Below are 20,212 nucleotides of genomic sequence, written 5' to 3' on the forward strand. Positions count from 1 at the left end.
TCCCCCCAGAAAAAGTGGGAAAAATCAAGGGAGGGCAGGGCAGCCCCCCAAAGAGTTGGAGTCCCCCCCCAGCTCCCGTCCAGCTGCCCCACAGCCCAGGGAATGTCCCTGGGGATGGGGGGCTTTTGCCAGTCACACAGTTTAGAGGGACCTCTGGCAGCAGCACTGCCCAGGAGAGATGCATCTACGGTCTCCCCACCTCCATCACAGCTCTGATTTCAACCTCCTCCCTTCCAGAACTGTCCTGGAAAGAGGAACTAACCAGCAAAACCAGGGGAAGTGAGCCCATCCATGTGGAAGGAGTCACAGCTTTCACATCACGAACTGCTTCAACTCTTTCTTCCCCAAAACGTGCAGCAGGTGCCCCGTGCCACTGAAACCAGAGCCCAGCCACTCACCGGCATCCCCGGGCAGAGCTGGGGCAGCGCCCCTGGCACCAGGTTCCTGTGGTTCAGCATTCCCGAGCAGGAGGTGCTTTCCCCAGCACTGCAGACCCTGGGGGAAGGACAGGAATGGGATAGAGGAGGCTGCAGAGAGCCCAGACACCTGTGCCATGGGCTGGGACCTCCAGAACCACCGGTGCCTGCCCCAGGGCCTTGTGCAGCCTCTTCCCCAAGAGAGAAGGGAGACAAGCGTTGCACTGTCCCCCACACTGCACCACCTCTCCACTTCCTCTCCTTGCCTTTGCTGCCAAGGAAAGGCATGGAGTCGGCAGCAAAGCCTGTGTGGTGTGGCCAGGGCCAGATCCCATGAGGGTGGGACCCCAAGGCTGTGGGGCTGGGGACAGGTCCCCTTGCACTGGCACCAAGGAACCAGGGGCCTCCCAGGGGCAGGGGGGAGTCACCCAAGCACTGGACGAGGGAGCTTTACACAGTGAAATTCCCTGGGCACAGTGACGAGCTGAAAGCCAGATTTCTCCCTGTCCCACCCGTGGCAGAGCAGCTTTCACGGGAAGGGAGCTTTTGCAACAGGGAGGGCAACGAGCTCTGTGCACCTCAACCTCCTGCTCCCCACACCCTTGTCTCGGTTCCACTGTCATTTCTCACATGCCTCAGCTCTCACTTCTCCTTTCCCTTTCGTTTATCCTCCAGCCAGCCCCTTTCCCCAGCTCCCGCCTCCCCGCTCAGACTGGTGGAGGGTTCTGCACCGCTTCAGCCATGGGCTGGGTGCTCTGGGGGGTCTTGCTCGCCTGGGTGCCCACGGCTTGGGTGAGAGGAGCTGAGCAGCCCCAGGAGCTCTCCCCCTCTTCGGGGTTTCTGGAGTGCAGGAAGGCCCTGAACCTCTCACGTCTGGAGGTCCTGCCGGGGGGGGGCTGGGACAACCTCAGAAATTTGGATATGGGCAGAGTCATCAACCTGGGCTACTCGCTGTGTAAGACCACAGAAGACGGATCTTATCTCATCCCGGACGAGATCTTCACTATCCCCGTCAAGCAGAGCAACCTGGACATCCACTCTGAGATCATCGAGTCCTGGAAAGATTATCGGAGCCTCACCTCTGCCTCCATCAACCTGGAGCTGTCCCTCTTCTCCCCCATCAACGGCAAGTTCTCCTACGACTTCTGCCGGACCAAGACCCACCACGTGAAGGACCGCGCCGTGACCACCCGGGTGCAGGTCAGGAACCTGGTTTACACCGCCAAGGTGGACCCGGGGGCAGCCCTGGACCCGAGCTTCAAGAAGCAGCTGCTGACCATCGCCAGCCACCTGGAGAACAACCAGACACGCATGGCCGATTTCCTGGCCGAGGTGCTGGTGCTCGACTACGGCACCCACGCCGTCACCTCCGTGGACGCCGGAGCCAGCCTGGTGCAGGAGGATCAGATCAAGGTGACCTTCCTGCAGGACAGCTGGGGCGCACGGAGCGCGGTCACCGCCTCGGCCGGCGTGGCCTTCCACAGCATCGTCAGCGCGGAAACCCAGGAGACCCTGGACGTCAGCTCCGGCTTCACCAAGCAGTACCTGCAGAACCGCACCCACTCCAGGGTGGAGAGCATCGGCGGGACCCCCTTTTACCCGGGCATCACCCTCAAGACCTGGCAGGAGAGGATTCAAAACCAGCTGGTGGCTCTTGACCGCTCGGGGCTGCCCCTGTACTACTTCATCAAGCCCAGCGTGCTGCCAGAGCTGCCCACCCCGACGGTGAGGAGGCTGGCCCGGCGGGTGGAGATGGCCATCCGCCGCTACTACACCTTCAACACCTACCCGGGCTGCACCGACGCCTCCTCGCCCAACTTCAACTTCCACGCCAACACCGACGACGGCTCCTGCGAGGGCGCCGTGGCCAACTTCACCTTCGGGGGAGTCTTCCAGGAGTGCGTGGGGCTGGCCGGCCCCGACACCAGCACCCTGTGCCGGGGGCTGGAGCAGAGGAACCCGCTCACCGGGGCCTTCTCCTGCCCTGACTCCTACACCCCGGTGCTGTTGGGCGTGCAGGAGCGGGAGGAGGGCCACAGCCACCTGGAGTGCCACAACAAGTGCGTCCTGGGCATCTTCTGCCACCGCAAGTGCCAGGACGTCTTCTGGCTCTCCCGGGTGCAGTTCAGCGCCTACTGGTGTGCCGCCAACGGGACGGTGGCCCCGAGCCCGGGGTACCTCTTTGGGGGGCTGTTCAGCACCCACAGCGCCAACCCCGTCACCGGTGCCCAGTCCTGTCCCTCGGGGTACTTCCCCCTGAAGCTCTTTGGCGAGCTCAGAGTGTGCGTGAGCCAGGATTACGAGGCGGGGGCCCAGTACGCGGTGCCCTTCGGGGGCTTCTTCAGCTGCCAGGCAGGGAACCCCTTGGCCGGGTGGCACCGGGGCACCGCCGAGGACCCCCACGCCAAGGGCTGTCCCCCGGGCTTCAGCCAGCACTTGGCGCTCATCAGCGACAGCTGCCAGGTGGAATTCTGCGTCCAGGCCGGGCTCTTCACGGGGGGCTCGCTGCCGCCCGCCCGCCTGCCCCCCTTCACCCGGCCCCCCGCCAACCTGCCGGCCGTGGACACCGTGCTGGTGCGGGACGGGGACAGCACCTGGGTGAGGGACGGGCAGAGCCACGTGTGGCGGCTGGGGCGGCCCGAGGAGATCCGGCACGCGGCGCAGATGGTGGGGGAGCAGGGGCTGACGGGGGGCCAGGTGGCCGGAGTCACCGTGGCGGTCCTGGCCGGCTCAGCCACCCTCCTGGTGACGGCCTGGTACGGCCACCGCAGGTACAGGGCACGGGGGTACCGCGCCCTGGGCACGGGGGACGACGCGGCCCCCGCCGGCCCCCCGGACAGCACCGTGCTGAGCGTGGGCGAGGGGTACCAGCAGGAGCCCCAGGGGCTGGCGGCCTGAGTGCCCCCTGCCCGGATTGCACACCCCAAACGCGGGCAAAGCCCCCCCCCCGCTCCACCCCGCGGGGAAGGAGGGAGCGGAGGGGCCGCCCGGCTTTGTATATCTATCGGGATAGATATACACACGCATGCACGGAGCCACGGAGCAGTTTTATTTCAGCCAGCAACCGACTGTGTAGTCAACAGAGCATTAAAAAAAGGAAAAAAAAAAAAAAAAGGTCATGTCGTGGAAAGACTTAGTCACAATAAAAGCCACCGGGCTGGAACCGAGGGGGGGAAGGGGACCCTCCCCTTCCTTGCCCGGATCACGGCAGGGTTTTGCATAGCTCCAGACGGGGTTTGTGTGCACCGGGGAAAACCCAGGGCTGGCGTGGGGGAGGAATCACACTGCCGTGCAGCTCCCTGGGCGGCCGAGCCGCCCAAAAAGGGGGGTGGTGCTCCTGGGGAAAGAGGTTTTCTCCCTTGAGGTAGAAAATAACAACCCAGGCTAAGGACGGCCGGGGACGGATGGGTGCCAAGGGGCTTCAGGGGGACAAGGGGTGCCTGGCCCTGCCCACAGTGCCCCTCGCTCGCCTGGCCACACAGACGACTGACAGAAGACAACAGAGAGGCCAGGCCGTGCAGGGACCACGAGGGTCCCCTGCCATTCGCTTTATTGACCCCCCACCCCCCTCCACGGGGTGGCCAGCGGGGGTGACAGACCCCCCCCGGACCACGGAGAGGGAAAACAGCAACGACAACAGAACGATGCACAGAAGGACGGGCCCCCCTCCCGCACCGCCGTCCCCAGCACAGAGGGCGAGGTGACCCTCCCCGGGCAAACCGGGAGGGGAATGCAACAAAACCGGCTGGGAGGCCCCACCTTCCCCCAGGGGGGCAACAGCACAGGGCTAGTGGTAGCCCGGGCAGTGGTGGGTGCTGCCCCCCACTCTTGCTCCCCAAGCCCAGGGGTCTCGTGGGCAGCCAGACCCCAGCAGTGGGGACAGTGCCCCCAAGGGCAGCCCTCAAAACTGTGGGGACCTCGCCAGCACCCCGGCACAGGCAGCTCTGAGAGGCCCTATGAATCCCACACGGGTTTGGGCTGGAAGGGACCTCACAGACCATCCCATCCCAACCCCCCTGGGCGGGGACACATCTGGCCAGCCCGGGTCACCCAAAGGCCCGGGGAGCCCAAGATGACACGGAACACACTCCCCCCACCCCCCCATCACCCACACTCTCCTACCCACGCCCCGGCCCATGCCAGTCCCTCACCAGCCCCTCCAAGGCCTCTCTGGGGGCAGCAAGGGGAACAGTTCTCAGCCCCACCTGCGCCTTGGCCCCATGGGGACCCACAGGTGACAGCCCTCCTGTGGGGCAGAGCCCTGTTGGGGTGGGGGGTCTCCACAGCCCCTGTCCCATCCCCAAGCACCACCGTGCCCAGCCCCAGTCTGGCTGCAGCACCACGTTCTCCCAGGCCTCAGGCTGCCTCCCAAAACGCCCCCCTATATGTACATATATACGACAAAACCCCAAAATACGAGGTATTATAGAAATTCAACGCGGGGACACCCCCATACGAACAGTTCAAGGAACCCACTGTGGTGGGGGTGGGACACAGGCCAGAAAATGTCCATCACTGTCCCCCCCTCTCCACTCTCTAGCACCTACCAGCCCCTCCCTGGCACGCAGGGGCAGGGGCAGCCCAGACAAGGGGACCCTGCAGGGCACAGCTCAGACACAGCCAAGAGGAGCAGAGGGCACGGGGCTGGGGGGCAGCCCAGGGCCCCCCAACCTCCACGGACACAGGAGACCAGAGGGAAGGTACTGGACAGAACGAACAAACAAACAAACGTCAGAGGGACGAGGCAGAGCAAGGGGGACTCCCACGGCTCCAGCTCCCACCCCAGGCCAGGTCCCAGCCCCAGGTGGGTGTCAGGGGAGTTGGGTCAGGCTGGCACCGGTGTGGATGAGGAGGGAGGGGAGCCTGGCACCACCCCCCAAGCCCTCAGCACAGTGGCAGCGAGGACAGCACACCATCCCGAGGGGTGGTCACGCCAGCCTGAAGCCCCACAGCTGCGTGTGGGGAGGTTCCCGCCCCGCAGGAGTGAAGGGGACGGCCAAAAGGACCTTCTCCCGCATTCCCGGCCAGCCTGGGGATGCTCCCACCGCGCGGGCGCCACTGGGAGCGGGGGGCTCCGGGTGCACCCCGAAGAGCCCCCAGGCGGGTTTCTCCAGCAGCTTTATCCTGGCGGGTGCCAGCACAGGCAACCCTTTCCTTGCCTCCCTGCCACGGTGTCAGTCCTTCTCCTGTGCCAGGCTCTCCTCCGTGATGCCCTGGGCCGCCAGCTCGGCCAGGACATTGTCCAGGTAGTTGATGTCAGGGTAGCCGTGGCCAGTGAGGTTGGAGCCGAACTCTGTCTTGTGGTGGATCTCGTTCCAGATCACCGTGTCCGACTCGCCCGTGGTGCTGGAGGTCCCAATGGCGAAGATCAGGCGCCGGTCCCAGGCTACCAGCAGCAACCTCAGCACCTGTGGAGGCGGGAGAGGGGTCAGGCAGCAAAGCAAACACCGGCTGGGGAAGCACCCGCTTCTGTTCAAGGCACGCCTGATCATCCTGGTGTGCCCTGGCAACGTGGGCAACCCACAGCCAAGCCCTGCGGGGAGCTCGGGATCCCAGCACAGGGTCCTGCCCCAGCCAAAACAGAGGGACCAGCCTGCTGAGCTCCCCCCGGTGCACGGGAAAGGTTCTCCACGGGAAAACCTCCCCCTGCGTAAATCCGTTTTTCCCCACGCTCCCCCTCGACACGCCTTGGCCAGCTGGAGCTGCCCAGGTGAGCCCCTCACCTTCCTGCCCTTCTCGCTGTCTGGCAGGTAGCAGTGCCGGGGGAAGCCACGGGCCGTGAAGCTCTTCCCAGGGTTTGGATGCTCCGGTCCCTGCAGTGTGGCAAGCGGGAGAAGAAAACCCTTTTGGAGCTCAAAAGGATGCTCTGGGCACAAGGTAACCCCCCCCCGGCCTCAGTGGACACTGATTGCCACCATCCCCCCGCCACCAGGCAGACAGGGACAACACTCCCGTGCAGACACAACCCAGGCTTCCCACAACACCCTTATGGACAAGCAGCTCCCGAGCACGAGCTGCAGCACGACCTGGGGGGTAACACGGCAGCAACGAGGGCCACCGGCCCCACGGGGGATCTCCCACATCCCCACCCTGGCCACGGGGCCAGGCCTCACCTGCACCCCCGGGGGGATGTTGTAGATGATGCGGATGGTTTTGCAGTCGGCGTGGCCGGGCAGGGCGTGAGGGATGATGTGATACTCCATCTTCCCCGGGGGCTGCGTCCCCGTCTTCACCCCGTAGATGGTTTTGCAGGTGGGGCACTGCAGGCTCCCGTCCTGAGAGCAGGAAGAGGGGAGCACACTGAAACCAGAGTCCGCAAGCCACGCCAGGCACTCGGTGTCTGAGCAGCACTGAACGCTGCTTTAACCGTGAAAGCCACCAAAAAAACACCCAGGGAGCATGGGACAGGGCTGGGGGAATTCACTATGGCTACCCAGCTTCACCCGAAAACCTGAGGTCTGGGTTTCTCTTCCCCATCAGATTTTCATTGCTTTCCCTACCTCTGATTTGGTGGGTTTTTTTGGTTTGTTTTTGTTTGTTTGTTTTTTGTTGTTGGTTTGGTTTTTAAAGGAAGAAATACAATAAATATTAAAAATCTCCAGATGATGTGGAACACATTTTCTAGGGAATATCAGGCAATTTACAGCGGGCTCAGGAAAGCCCTCCTGTGGCTGGAAAAGCGCTGCCTGGCACCAGATTCCAGGCAGCTCTGCTCAAACATTCAGGGGATGAAAGTTCACCCCGGGAAGGAAAGCGAGCACATAAAACTGGGCACAGTGGGGGTGAAACACACCCGTGCAACACACCCCCAGGTTCTGACTCAGCAGTCCCGAAGCGCTTGCTGCTGATAAAAATTAAACTGTGCCAGGGTGGGAGGTCAGAGTCCTCTGGGGCAGCAGGACTCGAGTGCTGCTCCCCGGGAGCAGGGGGAGCTCAGCACAGGCCGCCGAGCCGAGGTCTCTCACCTTGTTGCCGTTGTTGTACATGGCCACCAGGCAGTGGAGGTGGAAGACGTGGCTACACTTGACCAGCTTCCCCACGAGGTCAGGCTTGACGGCTGGCTGGGGCCCCTTGTAGCCAGAGGGGGCAGAGAGACGCTCCATGCAGATGGTGCAGTCCTGCACGGAAGGGGAGGAGAGGGATCACAGGGATGGATGCAGCCAGAGCCGAGGACACGGGGCTGATGAGCTGCCCTGGGACCAGCACCCACCCCCGGGGCTGGGCTGCCACCCCTCTTTGGAGGGGACAGGGACAGGGAAGAGCCATGAGGGGTGGTGGGACACCCCTGCACGGGAAGGGAGGAGATCCCCACGTGGCCCAGGGCGTTGTGCACATCCCGCTGCCCACCCCAGAGCAAAGCACCCCGGGGACACCCCAGCACCAGCCCCGGCGCTCGCACCTCGTCCGGCGGATGCCGCACCTTCTGCAGGTACTTTTTCAGTACCTCCTCCGGGGTTTTACCTGCGGGAGAGCCAGAGTCAGAGGGAGAAACCCACTGCCAGGGGCAGCGGAGGGGACGGGGGGCACAGGGGAACCAGGCAGGGAAGGGGGGACAGGGACCAAGCAGCAAAAGTGCCTCTCACCCTTCTTGGCCTGTTTCTTGGTGGTCTTGCGGCAGGTGTGGGAGATGCCGGGGATGGACTGGATCTCGCTCTTGCTGACGGGCGGGGGGTGCAGCACCAGCTTGGGGGGCCGTGTCAGGCACACGGGCAGCCCGGCCGCGCTCATCAGGATCCCCGTGATCCCTGCGAGAAACGGGGCTTTGAAACGGCACCGAGGAACCAGCCACGCCTCAAACCCCACCTGATCCCCAAAAACTGCCCCCTACCCCGGAGCTGTCTGTCCCCCTACCCCAGGGCTGTTTATCGTTCCACCCCAGGGAACCCACAGGCACCCACTGTGGCCCCATCCTCACCTGCCAGTGCTGGGTTGACGGGGCTGGAGCCAGTGAGGTTCTTCACAGGGACAGTGGGCACCCTGAGGGGAGCCAGCAGAGACCACGTCAGGAGCAGTGGCAGCACCCACGTCCCCACAGGGCCCAGGGGCCAGACAACAGTTGCCTGAGCAACTGCACGGGCCCTGGCTGGAAACAGAGAATCCCCCGATGGGGCAACGTGCCCCCCCTGCCCCACCACCGCCTTTTCTCTGGCGCTTTAGAAACCCTGCCTGCATCTCCATTCATGGCCCCTTTTTGTCACTGCTCCCCGGGCCAGTCTGTTGTTTCTTTTCCTCTTTTCTCCTATGGCCACGTCACTGCCACAGCTCTTTTCCCCCCCCTCCCCTTGGGGCTCTCTTCCATGGGAAAGTTTCCCGGCAGGTCAGGAGCAGAGGGAAGGGGGAGGATGGAGAGGGAGAGGAAAGGGGCCAGGCTGCGACAGAAGGCTGACGGCAGAGCCAGACAAAGGGGAGAAACAGGCTCATTAAACGTCCACCCCCTCACAAAAATGTGTCTTTGGTGGGTGGGGGTCTGGAGGGACCCCTTCTCATGGGGCATGAATGGCTTTTCTTGGGGCCTTTCGCAATCCCTCACCCAACCCCTGCCTCCAAGAGAAAGAGCAGCCTCAGCCTCTTCATTGAGATGCAGGAGCCACCCCGTCCCCGCTCCAGTCCCCAGGCACCTGCGGGGAAGGCGAGGGGCCCAGCGGAGCCCCCCAGCCCCGGGAGCCTGGGGAGCGCCGAGGTCTGTGTCCCACCAGGCTCAGGGCTGGCAGGGCCCCTCCGTGCCCTGGGGAGAAGGGAAAAGCTCGCACCACCCCTCCCTCCCTCCAGGCACCCCCTCGCCGGCACGGCGGGACTCACCCCGAGGCGATGAGCACGCGGGACTGGGCAATGGCCAGGCGCTGGAGGTGGCTGCGGTTCAGGGTGCCCAGGCCAGGCCGGGCCGCTTTGCCGCTGCCGGCACCGGGGGGGCTGCCGGTGGAGCCGGCCAAGCTGAGGGCGGGCGTGCTGGCCGCCTGACGCCGGCCCCCCTGGGCCGCCAGCGGCTTCAGCGAGCCGCGCACCACGGCCACGCCGTCGGGCGCCTTGGCCGCCGGGGCGGGCGCCGGGGCTTTGGGGGCGGCCGGCGGCGGGGCGGGGGCCTTGCGGGGCTGCAGGGTGGCGGTGCCGGGGCCGGCGGCCGACACGGTGGCTTTGACGCTCATGACCAGGAGGCACTGGGGGCAGGTGCAGGCGGGGACCGGCGGGGCTGCCGCCGCCCCGGGGCTGGCCGGCCACGACTGGGACTTGGGCAGGGTGCCCGAGACCAGCGGGTAGACCATGTCGAGCCTGCGGCGGACGCGGCGCTTGCGCTGGGTCTGCCGGTTGATCTGGCCCATGGTGGCGAAGTCGATGACGTAGCAGAAGCCGATGGCGCTCAGGTCCACCCAGGGGTGCTGCTTCTCGTAGGCGCGCTGGATGGTGATGCCCACGTCCATGTCGTAGGGCGTCCACGTCCCGCTGTCATTCTCCCACTCCCAGACGACTCCCTTGCCGGGCGCCGACGATGGGTCGTAGTAGCTGCGCCGGACGGGGCGGATCGTGCCTGAGGGAGGGCGACACAACAGACGCCGTCAGACCCTGGCGCCAGCACCCACCTGTGGGCAGGGAGCAAAACCACCCCGACCTGCCCCGCCAGCGCCATCCGCACGGGGACAGGACGGCTTTCCGGCTCAGCTGCTGTCCCCGCCCTGCCAGGGGACCGGCGTGCCTTGGGTTCCCCCGGCTGCTGCCTGCGAGCAGCCCTGCCACAAAGCACCCCGAGGTCCGTGCGCGGCCCGGGGGTGCTCCCCCAGTGCGACTGGGCTGAAGGGAAGGGCGGATCTCCCGCCCAGCGCTCTCAGCCCCGCTGGGGAAACACGGCAACACAAGTTTGGCTGCTCCATCCTGCTCCCGGGGACCTCCCGCGGGAGCCTGAGGAAACCGGGCATTAGGGCACCGGAGTCCTGCAGTGCCTGGAGTCCTGCAGTGCCTGGCACTGTCTCCCTCTCAGCTCCGGACTGGAAGAGGTTTCAATAAAAGATCTCAGGGGCATCTCCGAGCCCCCCAACAGAGTGGCACACACAGGCACTCGTGCACCCAGGGGAGCGAGGCTCGTGCCAGCCCCACCATCTGCAGCTCCTGAACCGGCCCACGATGAAAACCCAGACTGTGGCAGAGGGAAAAATCCCCGTGAGGCCAAGCAAAGGAGTTGGAGCGGGGCCCTGTGCCTGGTTCCTGCTCCCCCATGAGCAAACATCAGGAGTGGGATGAGAGGACACAAAAGCACAAAGATTCTGTGCCCTGCATCCATATTTTTGCTGGGTCTTTCCTTTCCCAGTGCTCCCAGTCAACCAGGATTCATTTAAAGCATGGACAGAGATTTTGGAAACTCCTATAGTGAGGAGAAAACCTTCCTCTTTGGGATGTCTAAAGGAATGGCAAGGCAGGCTGAACATGGCCAGGCTCAGCCCTGGGGTCCCATCCTGAGCGTGTCATTCCAGAGGTGTTTGTGTAACAGGTGGGATGAGCTCCCGAGCAGCGCTGCCTCCACATCCCTGTGCAGAACCCCACGGCTCGGCCCTGCTGCCAGCACTGGGAACAAGAAAGCTCAAAGAGAAGAAATAACAAGCCTGCTGCTTCGGCTTTTCACCACGTGTCCTGCAAAGCCTGCAAGAATTTCAGTGCCTTTTCACCCCCACCACTCCGCAGGGAGCAGCCACCACCGCTGGTCCCGCAGGGCCACGTCTCGCACACTAGCGGGCTAAAAACGAGAAGGTGTTTGTCAGCACCCTGCTGTGGTGCGTGGGGTACAGCTACACCCCAGGCGAGCCGAGCCACCGGCCCTGTCCTGCGAAGGAGCACCCAGGTCAGAAAAGCCGCCGGCGCTGGGCTGGGCGCACAAAGCGGCCGGAGGGTGATTTATCCTAATCCGGCGGTGGCATGCGGCATCTGGCGGTCCCCAGGCAGCAGTGTGGGAATGCTGTGTGTTCCCCCAGCCCCGCGCCGCCAGCCGGCCTCCCATTCAACAGGGGAAGAAAGGGAACAATAGCTATTCAGGCCCTGCCAGGGTCGCGACCCCCCCAAATCAGAGCTGTTTAATGACCCAAAATACCAACATCCCCAGCAACCCAGGGAGAGACAGAACAATCTCCCTTTCAGTCCTCCACCCTGGGCAACAATAGCCCTCAGAAGCTGGCCCCCGGCCCCCTCTCCGCAGAGGTCCCTTGTCCCCACACCCCCGGGCAGGGGAGGGTCGCCGCCAGCCCCCAAGGCTGCTGGGGGAAGGAGGACAAAGGAGGGTGTCTGGCACTCTGCTGCACCCAGCACCCCCTGCCCCAGGGACAAAGCACACTGGCCATCACAGGGCTGCTGGGGGGTCACAAACCCCGCTGTGCCAGCCCCCCTGCCAACGGGTGCTCGTGGTCCCGCATCCCAGACAACCCCAGGGCCCCCCACCTGGGGGGACAGACAACCCCCATCACCCGCCCGTGCCCTCCCTGAGCATTCCCCAACCTGCCTGTGCCCCCTCCCTGGGCACCCCAGCGGCTGCCATCCCCCGGGGCAGGATTTGGCACCCAAGCACCGCTCATCTCTCTAGGCCTCCGTGCCTGATGGCGGCTCGGTGGCAGCACAGAGGGAACAGGGAAAGGTCTGCTGGGGACGGGCTTCCCCCGCACGCAGGGACGAGAAAAGCCCGCGGGGCGGGTGCGAGGCGGGGGCGCCGCGGCGGGGAGGGGGCCGGGCAGGACGACCCCCGAGGGCACGGGGGGCACGGGGAACGGCGGGGGGCATCGCCGGCAGGGCCGGGCGGTGTGCGGGGCATCGCGGGGCACCGCGGGCACGGCGGGGCCCGGCAGCGCCCTGCCAGAGCCCCGGGAGCCCCGGGAGCATCCCGGCGGGGCGGGGCGGGCGGGGAGCGGCGCGGGGGCCACGGCGGCCGCTCGGGGCCCGGCGCGGGGCCGACTCACCGGTGTCCTGGCGGAACTGGTGCATGGACTGCAGGTCGATGATGTAGGGCGCCAGGCGGCTGTCGGCCTGGCCCAGCACCACGCTGCCGCCCGCCCGCGGCCCGGCGCGGGCCACCGCCTCGATGTGGTGGCTGACGGCCGGGCTGTAGGGCCGCCAGCGCCCGTGCTCGTTCAGCCATTCCCACACCACCACGGCCGAGGCCAGCAGCATGGCTCCGCCGCCGCGGGCCCGGCTCGCCGCCCCGCCGCAGCCCGCCCCGCCGGCTCTCGCATGCTCGGCGCGGCGCAGGGATCCTCCGCCCGCCCCCGCCCGCGGCCGGAGCCGCGCACGGCCGGGCCGCCCCTGCGCGCACCCGCGGCGCGCTCCCGCTGCCGCCGCCGGACCGCCCCGCCCGCACCGGAGCACCGGCGGCGGCGGGGCACGGCGCGGGGACCGCCCCGCCCCGGCGGCACCGCCGCCCGCCCCGCCCCGCACCGGGGGCACCGGGCACGGCGGGGGGAGGCGAGAAACACGTCCCGTGCCTGTCCCTGGACCCCCGCCCTGCACGCCTGGGACATCCCCGCTGTCCCTGTACCCCTGGGTCCCTGGACCCCCACCCTGCACCCCTTACCCCCTGGGTCCCTGGTGTCCCCACCCTGCATCCCTGTGATACCCCACTGTCCCTGGACCCCCTGGGTCCCTGGACCCACACCCTGCACACCTGCAACACCCCACTGTCTCTGTAGCCCCTGAGTCCCTGGTGTCCCCCCCCCTGCACTCCTGCAACCTCCCACTGTCCCTGTACCCCCTGGGTCTTGGGACCCCCCACCCTGCACCCCCGTGACCCCCCACTGTCCCTGTAGCCCCTGGTGTCCCTGGTGTCCCTGGACCCCCACCCTGCACCCCTTAATCCCTGGGTCCCTGGTGTCCCCACCCTGCATCCCTGCGACACCCCACTGTTGTCCCTGTACCCCCTGGGTCCCTGGACCCACACCCTGCACCCCTGGGACCTGTCCCAGTGCTCCCTGTTCCCCCACTGTGCACACCTGGGTCCCTGGTGTCCCTGTATCCCCACCCTGCACCCCTGCAACTCCCCACTGTCCCTGTACCCCCTGGGACCCTGGTGTCCCCACCCTGCACCTCTGCGACCTCCTACAGTCCCTGGACCCACACCCTGCACCCCTGGGACTTCTCCCAGTGTCCCTGAACCCTCTGTACCCCCGCCCTACACCCCTGGGACCTCTCCCAGTGGCCCCCGTATCCCCACTGTGCACTCCTGCATCCCTGTACCCCCACCCTGCACCCCCAGGAGACCTCACTGTACCCCCTCTACCCCCACCCTGCATCCTGGGCACCCTTTCCAGTGTCCCCCACACCTTTAACCAGGACTGCAGCCCAGGGAGCCCCTGGTGTGCTCCCACCTTTGTGGTCCCCCCTGGCCCCCACCCGCCAGTGATGGGACTCGGGGTGCTGATGGGTTACATGGACCCCACTTCACATGCTGTGACAGAGAAACGTGGTCCAAGAACTTCTCCCCTTTCCCTGTCTAGGCCACAGCACTCGCAGGGAGCAGCCCCCTGAGCTCCCCTTCCCTGTGGCCCACGATGCACAAAAATGGCTTTGAAGCCCAAAATTGCCTCATGTCTCAAGGGGCACCTGGGCTGTAACCCCAGGTCCTGCACCCCAGCTCTCCCAGCTGCCTGCCACAGCTCAGTTTCCCTGAGAAGTACTTTTCCTGGAGATTTCACGCAGCTTCAGCCCAGGGTGAGGCTGCGAATCCTTCAGGATTCTGCTGCTCCAACTGAGGCAAGCAATGAAGGCCAAATTAAAACCTGTGCTGCTCCCACCGTGGCAGAGGTACCCCTGTGCTATGGCAACTCTGTGACTGGAGCAGCCAAAAAAACGTTCCTGAGCTTGTTCTTCCACTGAGCTCCACGAGCATCTTCCCAGGGCAGCCCTGAATGCCACCAGGATGTTGGTGACAGGCACGTGCCGGTCTCACCTCCTTTTGCGCTCCTGCGCTCAGAGTCACGAAATTTCCTTGGATATTAAACACCCATCATTTCCTGGTTCGGGAGAACTGTACAAACCGCACCTGTGTGTTCCACGTGCACAGGTTGCACAGCAAATCCCCCAGTCCACGGTCCCCCTTGGCTCGGAGGGCAGCTCATCCCCAGGCCACAGGACACTGCCAAGCTCTCAGGGCTGGCGTGGCTCCTCTCCTGGCAAACCTGTTTCCCAGGCACTGCCCGTCCTGCTGAGCGCCTGCCAGCGGCGCTTGTGGTGAGAAACCATTAGACAAGACACAAACAGAGGGAAAAAAAAATGAAGGAAGAATTGGGGAAGAAGCAGGTGGGGACCAACTGCGGCGGTGCCAGCTGGCGAGCGCCGTGGTGGGGCAGGACGAGGTGAACCGCACGGGTTCTCCTTCTCCCAGCTCACGCAGGGCTACGCTCGGGGCACCTTCTCCTGCAGGAAGGGAGGGCTCCCGGCCCTTCCTGGGAAGGGGAGCCCCTCCTCTGCGTTTTCACCTGTTCCTTCGGGCAAGACAAGCGCAGCCAAAGCCGCGGCGGGGAAACCCGGGGAAATCCTTTCCGCTGACTCAGGCGGGAGGAAAAGGTTTTCCTGCTGTTAAAAAGGAAAGTGTTGGTGAACATCCACCCCCCCTGGCTGCGGCTCAGGATCAGGGAGCCAGGAGCTGCACAACTGAACCCCACCAGCCTCCAGGGCATGGTGGGCAAGGGGCAAATCCATTCTCGCCCAGCACCGACGCCAGCAGCCAAGTGGGTATGCCTGAGGTCAGGGAGCAGCCCTGGTCGGCTTGAAACCTTTCCAACCGCACAAAGTGTGCCCAACCACACGTTAAGCCCAAATATTTATTGTTTTGAAATTAAACACATCCACAGGTTGTTTGTGGTGGCTCCTTCCCTGCTGAAATTTGAGAGTGCAGCCCTCTGCTCCCCTTCCCCGTTCCCACCAGCACTGCAGAGCCTTTCTCTCTTCCCAAAGCACAATCTTGGATGGTTTTGGTGGGTCCTCAGTTTGCAGGAGGCCACTGCATGGGGTCCTCAGCAGCATTAGCCACACGGGTACAGTTATCTTCCTCTCAAACTCTTCATTTCTGTTTCCAAAATAAACAGCTTCAGTCACCGCCAGCCACCCAGATCAACTTCTTTTCAGCCTGTGGCAAAGCAGGTCCAAAGGGCCTCCTGGCACCAAGGGAGCTCAGCTGTCGGGTGCCCCTGTTCTCGCCAAATCACTTCACCCGTGATTCCCCGGAGCTGCAGCTGAAAAACAGCATTAAACCCCATCCAGCTCAGACTCTCTACGGCACGTTGGGGGCTGGCTGGCAGGGAAAGGCCGAGAGCTGGAGCCTCTCGCTCAGCCAGAGCGTGGAGGTTTGGATTATGGACTGCTTTTTCCCGTTGTTTCTGGTGGCCATTCCTGAGCGCTGCGGCTGCTCCACAAACACAGACACACCCAGGTAACAGGGCAGGGAGCAAGGAAGGTTGCAAAAACGGTGTTTCCCAGGACAGGGAAGTCCCCGGAGCAACATCATCGTCCCTGTTGCTGCTTCTACCCCCAGAGAGCGACTGCAGCGCCCAGCTCAGCTCAGTGCCAGCAGCTGAGGGGGAAGGATCAAGTTGCAAGGCAGGGCTGGGTGATCCCGGCTCTCCCGGGATCTGAAGGTCACCTCGGACCCGGCCATTGCTGCTGAGGGAGAAAAGGGGTCTGTTCCCACCTGCTCGTGTCACAAGGTTCACTCGAGATGCCTCTGCCCACCTCTGGGAAGGTGAGGGGCAGTGGGTGGGGAAGGCGTGAGCACTGCTGAGCAGGAGGGTGCAAGGGGGCAAAGGCAAGATGGCTTCAAGTGCACAAAGCAGAGGACACCAGGCGAGAAAAATACCTGTTGGAAAAGGGACTCGCTTTCGCTAACCCTGAAAAAAATAGTGGCCAGAAATTGTTATTCCTGAGTGCAGGGAAGCAGAAACATCCCAATAATCCAGTCTGAGCCACAAAGCTGAGGGCAGGCAGGCAGTCAGTCAGTGGCAAAGAAGAAGGTGCACATTCTTCCTCGTGGGCACCACCCATAAGCAAAGAGGCAGCACCAAACCGCCCTCGGACCCGACCCCGTGGCGCCGGGTGCCCCGATGCTGCCAGAGGGGAGGGCAGGATGGGCTCTGGAGGCTCTGCCTTGGTGCTGCACCAGGGCCCCGGTGCCAGCGCTGTGCCCGGTGCCATCCCCCCCTGCCACGACAAAGCCGCTTTGTGCGGGGCCAGCCGGGCACGTCCCCAGCCTCCTCCCCATGCCGTGGCCCCGCTCTCCCCCCATGTTGCCTTTCCTCTCATAGGCCAGGGTGGAAGGCAGGGCCACACCAGGACAAGGCACAACCCCAGCAACCCCCCCCCACTTCCTCCTCATCCTCCCACCACCACGTCCTTCATCCCCAGCTCCCTCATCTTCCCCACGGCCTCCCAGTGGCTCCTGTCCCCCCCAGACCTCTCACCCTGCCGGGACTGACCCTTCCCTGGTGTGTGCACAGGGCAGCCCAGGCTCTCCAGTGAGGTTGAGCCCCACTGTCCCACCTCCCCCAAGAAGTACATCACCCCGGTAGATCTCCCAGCCCTTTTATTCACTCAGCAGCCAGCAGCCCTCATATCCAGTCGGCACGAGAACCACGGCTCAGGCAGCTGTGAAACTGCAGCACTCCACAGGGTGAGCAATGTGGTTGGGGCTGTTTGATTCTCCGTGCCATTTCCAGTCCTAAAATAACCCCTGGAGGCACTAACCTCCTTGCAGAGGGGCTTCTGAATCGCAGCCTTCGGTGAAAAGATCCTCTCCGTTACCATGTCCAAGAGGTTAAGAAATCCCCTCCTGATCATACCCCCACTTCCCCCCCTCTCCCCAAAAAGCCCCCAAGCAGTTAGAGCAGAAATTCAATGAGCAGCCAACACAAGCTGGGCAGAAGAGTCCATGTGCAGGAGGCAAAGCCTTGCTCCTTGCAGCTGCGGGGCAGGTCCCGAGACTCCTTTGGCCAGGTGACACTTTGCTGTCCCTTGGCTCCTGCCTCGCACCCACAAGAGCCCCCAGGGTGGCCACAGTGAACCAGGCAGCGACCAAATTCCAAAGAAAAGGGCCCCAGCTGAGGGTCACGGCCTCCAGGCCCTGGGGTGGGCAGCAAAGCCGCTTCCCAGGGGATAGTTTCAACTGCCAGCCCTAGGACCACTGAGGATCGTCCCACCTGGGGATCCCCGCTCCCTCCGGGGTACACCACGGCCTGTGCCTCAGCTTCCCCACAGGGAGTGGCACCAAAAGCACGGGGGGGCCAGGGGTTAATGACACGGTCCCTCCTGTCCGCCTGCCCTCCTTCGCTGTCAGCTGCCCCCCACTGTGCCCCAGGGCACCCCAGACCCCCCACCCCGCGCTCGCCTTCACGGGCTCTCGGCCGGGCTGGGGGCCGAGCCGGCGCCCGGGCCGGGCTTGGCGAGCTGCCGCAGGTCCCGCGCAGACCTCACGGCCCACTGGGCCAGCTCCCGCAGCACCCCCAGGCCCCGCAGCTTCTGCTCGAAGACGCCCTGGGGCTGGGGGGGCGGCCCATCCCCCTCGTCGCTCGGGGGCCCGCGGCTCTCCAGCCGCAGCAGCTCCTCGAGGTGGTAGGCGAAGGCCGAGACCTGGAGCAGCACGGCCGCCAGCGCCCGGCCCAGGGCAGCGTCGGCCTCACCCAGCTGCTCCCGCTGCTCCTCCAGCATCTGCGCCAGCAGCCCGCGGAAGGCCCTGTAGGCCGCCAGGTTCTCCAGCAGCCGCTGGGTCCCCGTCTGCTCGTCCCAGCGCTCCACCGCCGCCGGCGGCACCCCCTCCACCGCCGCCACGCTGGCCGAGGCGTCCAGGCCCTGCCGCTCCACCTGCGGGGCGAGACCCACAGGGGATCAGGGGTGGAGGGAGCAATTTGGGGGGTACCCCCCACCCCGAGCCACACCGGCACTGCTCCGGAGGGCCCAATCCAGGAGGGGTTTGTGGCAGTGTGAGGCCAGGTGCCCGAGGTTCGCCCAGGCATCGGCAGGCACAGAAACCGGCAGCGCTTCGTCCCCCATCCCCACCACAGGACAGGTTCCTTGCGCCCCGAAGCTGCCAGGAGCCCCCCCAGACCCCGCCAGCGCTCCCAGCCCCGCAGCAGCCAGAAGGAGCAGGGCAGACTCACGTAGGCATCCAGGAGGTCGACGACGTCCGAGCGCATCTTCCCAGCCAGGCGGATGCCGCGGGCACACAGGTCGCGGCGCCGGAGGGCGGCCGAGGGACTGTCTGCTCCCGCCATGGTCCGGGCAGCTGTTGAGGCCACCAGGCTCAGGGCGCAGCGCCCGCCCGGCCCGGGCAGGACAATCCCTTGCTGAGCTGGTGCATTCCAGCCGGGAGCTCCGCTCACACGTCCGCTGGCCCGGCTCTCCCCCTCTTCCGTGCCTGGGGCCTGGCACCACGCTGCAAATTCTCGCCTCTGGGATCAACAGCGACAGATTATTCCCCCGATTCCCCCACGCGTCGCCACTCCAAGTGCTTTGCCCAGAACCGTCTCGCCCGGCAGCGACAGGCTCCCAGCCCCGGCGCTGACCCACTCCTCCCTCCCGGCCACACAGTGGGATTAGCGGCACGTTAATCCCTCTGGCTCATGCCAGAGAGCGGGAAACCACTGCCGGGAAGAGGCGAGCAAAGCCCGGACATTGCTCAACACCTCAGCCCGGGCAGGCGGCGGGGGCTGAGCAGGGCCAGCAGTGGAGGCTCGAGGGGATCCCCCCCAAGGCTGGAGATCCAGCACCAGCCAAAAGCTGAGCTGCAACCCAAACCCTGGCAGAAGGGTCTGTCCCAGCCACCTCCAGCCCTCTTACTGCCCCACAGCCATGGGACTGGTCCCCCAGGTTTAACCCCCCTTTCCCAGAGGGGGAAAGGTTTAACCCCCCTTTCCCAGAGACACCTTCCCCAAAGAGGGGCTGCGGGACAGGACGTGGTCTCTCCTCAAGCCCCCAAAATGCAGGACTCGGTCACTGTTTCTCAGCCCTAAATGTAAGGCCAGCAGGACTCAGTCTCCATTTCTCACCTTCAATACTGGCCACTCCACAGGTCTCTGCCTTAAAGCCCCCAAGGTGCAGGACTTGGTCTCTCTCTCTGTGAGCCCAAGCACTGGCTGAGTGACCCTGGTTTCAGGGCCCCAAAACACAGGACTTAGTCACTGGTTTTTAAGGCCCTAAAATGCATCACTTGGTCTCTCTTTGTGAGCCCAAAGACACGGGACATGCTCTCTGCCTCAAGCCCTGAAAGCAGGATTTAGTGGCTGTTTCTAAGCCCCAAAATTGGCCATGTATGAGCCTGGTTTCAGGACTGCAAAATGAAGCATTTAGTCTCCGTTTTTAAGCTCTGAGCCCCCTTTTGAGCCCCCCAAACATGGCCCTGAGTCTCTCTTTGGGAGCCCAAAAAATGAGTCTGGTTCTGAGCCCCTAAAACTGGCCCAGGGTCATGATTCAAACCCAGTTGGCAGCTGGCCACCAGCAGCCACTCACTCACCCCCCCAAGCTGGATGGGGAAGAGCCGCCCCAGGACAACACCAGCCAGCCCACAGATGAGCTGCATGCACCAGGACAAAAACAGCCCACTGGGTTGGGTTGGTTTTTCCTCAGTATGTTTATTTTGGTTACGTATTACCCAGATTAAGAGGGGAAAAAAAAAACCCAAGAGCTGAAAAGCAGCTTCCCACAAGTACCACAGTGTGCCTGGTCGGGGGGCCCCATACCCCCAGCAGCCTCTTTGTCACCCCCTGGCTACTGCAGAAAGTGCTGCTGAGCTTTGGGAGCCCCTGGCCCCGGCAGCCCTTGACCCCCAAAGTGCTGCCCATGTCGGGCAC

At 64.5% G+C, this 20,212-nt stretch overlaps 4 protein-coding genes across 4 annotated transcripts; 1 reads left to right on the forward strand and 3 right to left on the reverse strand.

Moving 5' to 3' along the window:
* The first annotated feature begins 1,117 nt into the window (after positions 1-1,117).
* Positions 1,118-3,516, forward strand: MPEG1 (macrophage expressed 1). Its single transcript, XM_032690894.1, has one exon. It carries the CDS (start codon positions 1,158-1,160, stop codon positions 3,312-3,314), a length of 2,157 nt encoding a protein of 718 aa, XP_032546785.1. The 5' UTR covers positions 1,118-1,157; the 3' UTR covers positions 3,315-3,516.
* DTX4 (deltex E3 ubiquitin ligase 4) lies at positions 3,445-12,606 on the reverse strand. Its single transcript, XM_032690928.1, has 9 exons — positions 12,344-12,606; positions 9,216-9,939; positions 8,332-8,393; positions 8,000-8,161; positions 7,816-7,877; positions 7,382-7,534; positions 6,530-6,691; positions 6,140-6,229; positions 3,445-5,824 (listed from the first exon to the last, which is right to left on the reverse strand). Exons 1-9 carry the CDS (start codon positions 12,552-12,554, stop codon positions 5,591-5,593), a joined length of 1,860 nt encoding a protein of 619 aa, XP_032546819.1. The 5' UTR covers positions 12,555-12,606; the 3' UTR covers positions 3,445-5,590.
* Positions 12,607-15,213: 2,607 nt separating this feature from the next.
* On the reverse strand, positions 15,214-16,729 carry LOC116788625. The gene is made up of 2 exons (XM_032691641.1): positions 16,261-16,729; positions 15,214-16,034 (listed from the first exon to the last, which is right to left on the reverse strand). Exons 1-2 carry the CDS (start codon positions 16,671-16,673, stop codon positions 15,500-15,502), a joined length of 948 nt encoding a protein of 315 aa, XP_032547532.1. The 5' UTR covers positions 16,674-16,729; the 3' UTR covers positions 15,214-15,499.
* Positions 16,730-17,753: 1,024 nt separating this feature from the next.
* On the reverse strand, positions 17,754-19,648 carry CNTF (ciliary neurotrophic factor). Its single transcript, XM_032691685.1, has 2 exons — positions 18,524-19,648; positions 17,754-18,227 (listed from the first exon to the last, which is right to left on the reverse strand). Exons 1-2 carry the CDS (start codon positions 18,635-18,637, stop codon positions 17,757-17,759), a joined length of 585 nt encoding a protein of 194 aa, XP_032547576.1. The 5' UTR covers positions 18,638-19,648; the 3' UTR covers positions 17,754-17,756.
* Positions 19,649-20,212: the final 564 nt, after the last annotated feature.

The sequence above is a fragment of the Chiroxiphia lanceolata genome, chromosome 6 (genome assembly GCF_009829145.1).
Source record: "Chiroxiphia lanceolata isolate bChiLan1 chromosome 6, bChiLan1.pri, whole genome shotgun sequence".
NCBI lineage: Eukaryota > Metazoa > Chordata > Aves > Passeriformes > Pipridae > Chiroxiphia > Chiroxiphia lanceolata.